Source organism: Gossypium hirsutum, chromosome D05 (assembly GCF_007990345.1).
Source record: "Gossypium hirsutum isolate 1008001.06 chromosome D05, Gossypium_hirsutum_v2.1, whole genome shotgun sequence".
NCBI classification, from domain to species: Eukaryota; Viridiplantae; Streptophyta; class Magnoliopsida; order Malvales; family Malvaceae; genus Gossypium; species Gossypium hirsutum.
In genome coordinates, this window is record NC_053441.1 from 13,160,704 (window position 1) to 13,170,986 (window position 10,283).

Below are 10,283 nucleotides of genomic sequence, written 5' to 3' on the forward strand. Positions count from 1 at the left end.
AATAAAGAATATTTTTCATTTTCACAAGCGGAGTTTAACAAATCTTATAAATATATAGAAATAAAATACATGATAATCTTTTAACCCCATGTATAAACCTAAAACTATTTTATCATCAATCAATCAATGAGATTTATAAAAAAGATTTTCTCAAATACAATTTTTTTTTTACTATAAAAGATAGATGTGATGTGATGTGGTTAATCAAGCATGAGTCCTTGTCATAGAAATCGTAAGCTGAGAAGTAGCAGATTATTGTCTCTACGATTCCCATCCACATTAACGAGCAACTCGGTAGGTCACCAATATAGCATGATCATGTACAACCCATGGTCATCATCTTATCTTACACTCACATTATCATCCAATCAAACCTCCCTACCTTTCAATTAACTGCACGTGTCATAAATTCAATCGCCGAAACAAACGGTGGCGTTCGCCATGCAGTTAGCCAGTTTCTCGCTCTATTTTCGTTCGCTTTTGGGGTACTTCAAACAAATCGCCCAACGTACACAAGAAATAAACCAAATAAAATAAAAACAGCCTCAAATTCTCCGCCCATTTTCTTTTCATTTTTCACGTATAAATTTCACTCCTCCTCTGAATAAATCATTTGCGATCCCATTTCTTTGAAATAAAATTTCGTTTGTATTTTTCGCCGGTGCAAATCCAATGGCTGCGATCTTCCAAGGAGTTGGAGCTGCCGCAGCTTTGTCATCCTCACCGTCCAATTCTTTCGATTCCAAGAAATTCGTTTCCTCTCCTTGTAGACCCTTCTCCGGTTCGCTGCTCTTAGGATTTTCTTCGATTTTCTTTTATTTTCATTTCTTTCCATTTTTGTAAGTTTTTTTTTTCAATTTGATTTTGTGCAGTGAGGAAAGGAGCCAGCTTTGCAGTTGTCAGATCCGATGGAAGAGTAAATCTGAACCCTAAGGGCCGAAGGGCCCAACAATTGATTTCCAATGCAGTCGCAGTAATGATTCTCTTTCACATTTTGGATTTTGAAGTTTATTTTTATTTTTTAAATTTTGTGTTACTGATTTTATTCTTAATTTTATTTAGACCAAATCTGATAGCGCCGCTGCTTCTTCATCCTCGAAACCAGGGTATGATTCTATTTCCGATTTAGAGTTAACTTTCGAATTAGTGTTACATAGTAGTTAGTTGCTTAATATTTGTTAAACACGAGTTTTATGAAAGTGAAAGCAAGTATTTAAGTCTTCTATATCTCGTGGAAATATGAAAGATGTCGATGTTAGTACCATATAATTTGCATTAATTGGAAAATGCCTTCTACTTTGCCACCTAACAACATTCCTGTAAGATAGCGTTGAATTCTTTCCTTTTTCGTTCTTTTCTTGTCTTATTTTGGAATGTTAATGGATTTTGGTTTTCTATTCGGATTTATCCATTGCTGGCCTTTGACTGAATAAGTGAATATTGTTTTTGTTTTGTTTAATCACAATTTTGATTTTCTTATGTATGACTTTTCTAAAATAAGAGAATTATCTTCGATGCCATAGTTTTTAGCTTGCACTATGCTTCTGCTGCGTGTAGAACAACGTTTTTAACCTCCTATTATGTTGTGAGGTCCAGGCATTTGACTCCATTCACATCTTTCTAAAATCACTGGGCTTTTTCACAAATGTCAAGCATTGTTCTTTTCCGTTGCAATCATGCAACTTTTATGCCTTGTTTGGTTATCTAGCGTATTAACACAAGGAAAATCTTAATTATTACATAAGTATTAAAATAGTTTGCCATAACATAAATAATAATTAGTATAAAGTTAAACTAAAAATAGAAATATGAGGAAAACTCTTGTAAAAAAGTAAGACCTCTTCAAAATAAGTAAAATAATTTCCTTCCTTCTGCTAAAAACAAGTTGTGAGTGGCTAAAAATTAGCAAGTGAAGTTAGTTTATTGCTAACTCATGTACTAAAACATATTGAGAAAATAATACTCCTACCAAGCATGGCATTAGTGCAATGATTGAGTCATCCCAGTCTGTCAACTAGATGTCATGGACATGTGTGTCAAATGTTGAATAGAAATGCCGTTGCTGGAGACCTATGTGTGTGCATCTATGTGTGCATGCTTATAAGTTTGTATGTATATATGTACTCTTTGTTTCTGTGTGTTGCTATGGAGTTATGTTGCATTGTCAAATTTTTGCATTCATACTTGTTATTATAATCATGTCTTTTGTTTTGCTTTTTTTTTATGGACAAATGTTGACACCATTTCAGTATCTATTATCAGGGATATATCTAACGAGATATATATTGTATTTCAGGCATGAGCTTTTACTTTTTGAAGCTCTGCAAGAGGGTTTGGAAGAAGAAATGGAGAGGGATCTTCGTGTATGTGTCATGGGCGAAGATGTGGGTCACTATGGAGGTTCATACAAAGTGACCAAAGGACTGGCAAAAAATTTGGGGACCTTAGGGTTCTTGACACCCCAATTGCTGAGAACTCCTTCTCTGGCATGGGAATTGGGGCTGCTATGACTGGTTTGAGACCAGTTGTTGAGGGCATGAACATGGGATTTCTCCTCCTTGCTTTTAATCAGATCTCCAACAACTGTGGTATGCTTCATTATACATCCGGTGGCCAGTTTACCATACCAATAGTCATTCGTGGGCCTGGTGGTGTTGGACGTCAACTGGGGGCTGAGCATTCTCAACGTCTTGAGTCATACTTTCAGTCAATCCCTGGAATCCAAATGGTTGCATGCTCCACCCCATACAATGCCAAGGGCTTAATGAAGGCTGCAATCAGAAGTCAGAACCCTGTTATCCTTTTTGAGCATGTTTTGCTTTACAACCTCAAGGAGAGAATCCCAGACGAGGATTATATCTGTAATCTTGAGGAAGCTGAGATGGTAAGGCCTGGAGAACATGTCACCATTCTAACCTATTCAAGGATGAGGTATCATGTAATGCAGGCGGCTAAAACATTGGTGAACAAGGGTTATGATCCTGAAGTAATTGATATTAGGTCTTTGAAACCATTTGATCTTTACACTATTGGGAACTCAGTTAAGAAAACACATCGTGTTCTTATTGTGGAGGAGTGCATGCGGACTGGTGGTATTGGTGCTAGCTTGATAGCTGCGATTACCGAGAATTTCAACGACTACTTGGATGCTCCAATTATGTGCTTATCTTCACAGGATGTGCCTACACCATATGCTGGAACTCTGGAGGAAGTGACTGTTGTTCAGCCTGCCCAGATTGTGACAGCCGTTGAGCAGCTCTGCCAGTAATTGCAAATTTGCAATAGCAGAAATATTGATGCATGGTTGAAGTTCTGTTAGTATTGTCATGTTTATTTTGAAACCATTCTCTTGCGACTTTGTTTTAGATTATATAAGTTTCACGAGTTATGTTAGTGTTATGTTTGTTGAGTTGTTCGTGGGTTTAAGGCATTTAGTTTGAAATAGGTCTGCACTCCAGTTGCTGTCACATTACTACACACTTATGAGACAAGCCAGTGTGTGTAATTCATTTTGTCTAAATTTTTCTTATGAATGTGGTAGTGCAAATAATCTCATTTCTTCACATCTTTTTATTCTCTTTACTATTTTAGTGTGTGTGTGTGTGTTTTTTTTGTAGCTTTCATTACTTTTTATTTACATTCAAACTTAATCCCATCGTAGCTGCTGTAAATTTCTGCTTTTGGACCATGCTCCAAAAGATCTTGGCTCCACTAGAAAGTACATACTAACACACTAAAATATTTGGGCGTTCACTGCCTGGCTTAATGCCATTGTAGCCCAGCTAAGGTACGTTTCAAACTACAATGAAATCCAAAACCAACATTTTTTCATTTATTACGTTAGGTTAAAATTTTCAAATCTTATATATAATATAATTATAATTTAGTTCCTAGCGTTTACCCATTTTTCACTTTGGTCTTAGTTTTTTTTTTCTATCATTTTGATTTCGATATTTTAAATTTTAAATTGCTTTTTGCCTGATGGAAAAGCTAGCTTAATTGTTAAAATTTTAGTTGTACCAACATGACAACTTATTGTCTACGTAAAATTCTAAAAAATTAATAAAAATATTTTAAAATTCAATAAAATTTGAAAAAAAATTGAGTTAACAATAAAGTTTACTTAAACAGTCTAATAGTCTAATAGAAATTAATTTGATTCAACTTTGAAATAGAATGGAAGTGATAAAATATGTCCTGCTGAACGAAGAGTAAGGTGCCAATTATAGGCTGTTTGGTCAGGCCTATTTTATAGGGCCAACAAACCAAGCTTTGGCCTTTATGACATTTGTTGGGAGCAGACGCTAACTCGCGCTTCTATTGTTGCTTCCCTTTTTGGGCCCTCAGTCGAGAGTAGTTTGTGTATGCCAAACGTAGAACCTTCCTCGATCATATAAGATGAATCGTGAATGAGATGATTGAGGAGAATTTCATGTGAATCACTGGAATTTAACACAGCACATATATTTTATAATAGCTTTCTACCATCCTTCCCAAGACCATAAATACTCTTCGGATGGCTGCTATCGTGGCATTTCCGTAGCCCCTAAAACAGGACTTTTTTTTTTCTTTTCCGTTAGTTGAGATGGTTAGTTGTCTGGTAGAATGCATGTGACTGGGTTGAAACAAGCATGTTCAGTGGCATTCTGCTCAGCATGTGAACGCTTCATACCCTGGAAAGGGTGTTTGTAGAGGCAATATATCATGGCCCGATGAAACAGCCTAGCCTTGGGTTCACTTTGAAAGCTACCATATGTGTAGGGTAGCTGGTTTCATGCATAAGCAACCATTTCAGAGATCGACAATCTATTGCTTTCTTGATTTACTTTCAAATCTACCCATGTTGAAGACAAGAGGAATAAAATCAAATTATCTATAAGCGGTAGCAGATTTCCTAATAATGAGATAAGCCATGTTTGTATGTCCGACCCCCCCCCCCCTCCCAGCTAGTGCAGGTTTCCTCCATCCAGATGGATGAAGTTGCAGTTTTCCTACTTTTTTTTTCTCTTATCTAATTTCATAAAAATTGCTGCCACCTTATCTACATATATCAGCATTAATTGAAATGTCAAAGATGATTTGATCTCGTTACTACTGATGATGGTGCTGTTTGGTTGGCTTTGATCTTCAGTCACAGATAATAGATATATGCATGTGGGCATCTGGATGCATCAACCTACACTATCCTTCCCTAATTAGTTGGGTGCCCATGCCTTCCAGGATAGGAAACAAAAGCTGATATTTACACACTTTTTCAAGTATTGAATAATATCCTTGATTTTTTTGCTATAGACTACTAGCCTCATGTAGTTTATCTCAGGTAGAGCCAATGAAGTTTTACTAATTTAGCTCAAACCTTAGGGAAGAAGGATGATTCACAGAGTAAAATGCCATGACAGTCATGATGTTATGACCAAGTTTCTATGCAGGATTAATACAAATTATTCAATTATAGATCAGTAGTGTCTCGAATTTTTTCATCACGCCAATATGAGTAATAACAGTTTGTGTAGGATTGTTCCGACTGTCCTAAAGCGAGTTGTAACCATCTTTAGGGCTGTATAATTTCAGGTTCTCTATCCAGAATGATTAGAAATAATACTAATAAATCTGAAGCTCGAAACTCCATGAGTTGCGGCTGGTGAAGACAATGCAGCAAACACTTTCTTTTAACTCCATAATGTTTTTTTTTTATTCCAACTGGACATAATGGGGTGTTTTGCAAGTAGCGAGCACCTTACAACTACTTGTCGAGTGTCTTATTCCTTACAGTAAGGAGAAGCAAAGGATCAATAGTAGGTGGGGTTAATTAAGTGCATCAACAATATAGCATAATCATGGTTACTATACTGCAAGCATTCTATTAATTGAAAGAAGGGGTATGATCTTATATGTGTTACATATTTCTATGTTCTTACTTACTTCTGTTATCTGAATGCACTCCATCGTAGTAATGTTTTTCATCTCAGAGTAATTATATTGTCTATATTACTTGAATTATGTGTGAGTGTCAGATAAAAGAATATTGTTAAATTTTAGATTTTCTATGTATTTGGAGAGACGTATCTCCGTATATGCATCAATGTTGATATAAATATTCAACACATATTGGAGTTATTAGAAAGAACAATAGAGAATTATTAGTCTAACAGTCAACACATATTGGAGTTATGGGTGGGGAGTGAATTTAGACTTGAACTCTTGCAAAGAGCTATATCAACTGCGGAAGTAATGAAACAAAAACGTGCTCATTTTGAATTTAAAATTAGATCTTGTGTCAGAGACATGCTTAAACATGTCGTATGATTCACTTCTAGCTGTCGCATGATCCATGCATGAATGTCGCTGTACCGTGTTCTATTTGCACACTCACACTCACTGCCTACTATCACTTTCTTGGCCAACTTATGGGTTCTGAACAATCAGATCATCTCTACTTAGTGCATGAACATGATCTTCCAGCATGCTTCTTGGATTGAAATTGCTTCTTCTTTCTTTTCCTCCATAAATATTTTCTTTAGTCCGTAATTTTCAATCAATTTGGGCATGACTATACATTGAGCATTTAATCTACCCACGTGGAAGATTCGTGCATCCAATTGACAATGTGATGACTTGCAGAAGATCTTTGGATACGATATCTTTTTCTTTTCATTATTTTTTGGCATTACAAATAGTCCATTAATTGATTAATAAAACCCCTTTATCCTGCCTTGGTTTGTCTTTGCAATATATTCGTTTAACATCGTCATATAATACGCTGTGCCAAAGATGGCCTACTCCTAAAACCTTTCCTTAATTAGTTCCTTCGGGATTTTATTTGATATATCATAATCAAATCAAAGCAAAATGTTTCCTTTTTTTTTTGTTTTCTAGCCAAAAATGGACTCAATTGATTAATTAGTAACCATGTCTATCACAATCAAATTTTATATAATAAATTTATAAACATATAAAATAAATGTGATTTTTATTGAAAAATAAATACGAAAATTATAAGTTTTGGGTTGTATTTTTGTAGACTAAGGAATGTGCTTTTTAATGAAAACATGAATTCCGTTTGGTGCATTGGGCTGTGATTTATAATGTGGTTGTGGTGGGTGTGGGAAGCATGTGGTTTTAAGCCGAATGCAGCAGGTGATGAGTGAACTAGTTTGAACCTTAACCCTCATCTCATGTGTTTTTCTTTTCCTTTTCTCGATGTTTCCAAGAGTTCAAACAAGATTCACGGACACAATTTCCCATTGCATTCACCACTGAAATGAACGAGCATCCATACCATCATAATCACATTTATGCAGATAACATTGTGGTCATTTCAAAATGTCATTATATCTCTATGTCTGTTGTTTTTTTGGTTAGAATATTGCAGATAGAGAAAAATTTAAAAAAAAAAAGTCGTTTCTTGGTATGATATAGTTAAAAAGCTATCGCTCTATGTGCACTGAAAAGGTAGGTGGGATGGGAGTGTGAGTGTTCCTCCATTGTTTCGACGTAAGAGGAAATATTGGTTTGGCTAGAACATAGCGCCAAGGGCCAAATCCCCATATTGCACAAGCAAAACTAACCAACAATATTGCACAATGTTGTTTTTCACCAGTTTGCCTTCAATATTAATTAGCTCATGTAATTTTGCGGCTGTATGTAAGAACCCTCTACGTGTCTCGGCTTCCCGATCTCTTGGTAGCCAGTAATATACTTGCCTCCTTTATATTATAGTTTGCTGTCAGGTCTCCAACTTGCCTCCTTTATATATTACATATGTAAATATGTTACATCCAAAATGACGTTTGTGCCGTCTTCGATTATTTACTATATGAAAAATAGCGAGGGGTTAGCCATATTGAACATTTCCAGAGCAAAACATATATAAATCTTTTGTTTTCCAATATTTTAAACCCTAGAAGTGCATTATGGTTGATATAAATATGTATATAGGTAGATAGTATTATTAGGTTATAATAGTACATTGACCATCGAGAAATCTCTAGTTCTACGTAAGGATCCTAGAACATTAACATGAAACGAATAAGGAAGTCGTCACTGATCATCCCATGAGAACTTGAAGAGTCAGAGGTTGATTTCAACGCAAAAGGTCACCAAATGTTCATGGCAACTGAAATCCAGGAGAGCTTAGAGAGAGATGTACGTGGTTGAATGTACGCTCAACACACAATTGATATTTCAAGTGCCACATATTGTGTTGGGTTAAGGGGATAGTAGCATGCATGCACGTCGATGAACGAGTTTCAAGCACGCTGTCACTTCATGCTGCAATGGATGCTCGGATACACGCATGCATGTTTTTAAGGATGAATCTCATGTTACGTAAAATAAGTACTATATCATCTCATTATCACCCGTTTGAAATTTTAATATATATTTGTTTGAATGACCAAAATTTATGCCATTAGTTTCTACCCTAGGGGGCTGCTCCTTGACAATGGGGTTGAGGAATCTTTTCTGATTAGTCCTATTTATTTATGCTTCAAAAGTGTTTCTTAATTCCTAGCACTAATATAGTGCGACATTCAACTCCTAAAAAAGTAAGGAGAGAAGACAATGTGTCAGAATTATATGATTAGATGTCGACAAATTAGTGGACTTTGAATATGCGTGCAAGGAAAAAGTTGATTTTTGCTTCAAATTGTTTATGTGTCATTAAAACTTCAACTAAAACACGTGTACCCTCCGATAAATGCAAATGTAGTGTGTGATTTGGGAGATTGTTTGAGTTATTTGAGTCTATAGATTCAATTTAATTAATATTTTATATTATTTTTGAAGTAAAATCTTTAATCACAATGAAAGCTTATGTCATAGCGATGAAATGAAATTAATGCTACAAGTGGATGAAGAAACATTTCAAGCATGTATGTAAGTTTAAAATTCAATTAAGGTAGTGTTTGGATTAAGAGAAAGAACACTTAAGATATTTCAAGTATTGTAAGTGATCTTAAAGACGTCATAATATTAAATAAAAAGAGTTTTATGCAACGTTGCTAAATTAGTTGGATGAGATGATATAAATTAAATTTGATCCACCTCTAGCATGGCACACTTTGGGTTATTTCTTTTGGTATTTTAAACAACTTTAATGGTGTTCTGTCAGTGGCCACCTATGACCTAAGGGAATTGTAGTAAGGATTGAGTGGGTTTTCTTTTTAGTTCTTCTTTCACCTATCCTTTAGAATCCAAAGAAGGTTGGGTATACAAATTATCAATGGAAGTGGCCACTCCTTTTCTCTAACTGGAAACCTAGATTAAATAAAGGGTTAATGTCAAAGTTAGCCCTCAATATTTACATTTTTAATCATTTTTTGTCTTTTCTTTTTTTTCTAATTAAATTTAACCATTAATCTTGAATTCTTTTATGATGTTAGCATGGAAACGTGTATACTTCATGCTAACATGGCCTATGTCTTGTATGTCATTCCAAAATAATTAAAATTATAAGATAATAAAATAATAAAAAAATTCAAAAAAAATTAAAAAGTCATAAGATTCAAAAAGTTAGCATGGATACATTTGATTTCCATGCGAGCTACTATGTTTAAATTTAACGTTTTCGTCATATTTCCATTTAAAAACAATAATTCGACTTTTTTTGAAGGTTGAAAGTGAAATTTAGCTCAAGAAAAATAATGATCAAATTAACAAAAATGTAAACGTTGAGAGCTAAATTTGACATTATGCTTAAATAAATAATACACTACGCTTCAACATTTTTACATTCTAGAATAGAGTTTATTTGTCCTGAATATTTACGCTAATGTCATAACACTATCGCCCACAAATCTCATTAAGGACAACTATCATATCGAGTCTAATCTCATTTAATAAGTTTAATCTTTTAAGGTCACAACTCTAGAAAAGTCACTCTACTCTACTCTCGTATTCAAAATCTCAAATGATTAATCCTATCCTACCCTAATGACTTAGGTTTGGCTCTACCAAAAGATCATTATTGTAACACCCTAACCCCGATTCTCCTCAATACGACGAGCATTCCGACTTTACAGTAATTATCAGACTTTCATATATAGCATTCATATCAGAAACCAATCGAAATCAAACATATTGTCCCTTATATGAGCTCTCAGGGCCCAAAATACACTTAGAAATAAGTCGACTAGATCGGGTACTCAAAGAATTTTTCAAAAAACTTGAAAGTTTTTCAAAGTTGCAGGGGACACATAACATGGACTCATATGTTAGAACATGCCTGTGTCGGCCATGTGGCCCATGAACACACGTCATGTCCATCCCTGTAACTCTCTGAC

At 34.9% G+C, this 10,283-nt stretch overlaps 1 protein-coding gene across 1 annotated transcript; it reads left to right on the plus strand.

Moving 5' to 3' along the window:
• Nucleotides 1–477: 477 nt before the first annotated feature.
• On the plus strand, nt 478–3,563 carry LOC107905888 (pyruvate dehydrogenase E1 component subunit beta-3, chloroplastic). Its single transcript, XM_016832667.2, is given in 5 exon segments — nt 478–781; nt 873–973; nt 1,063–1,106; nt 2,297–2,427; nt 2,430–3,563. Coding segments are annotated over 5 exon segments (1,224 nt in total). The 5' UTR covers nt 478–672; the 3' UTR covers nt 3,269–3,563.
• Nucleotides 3,564–10,283: the final 6,720 nt, after the last annotated feature.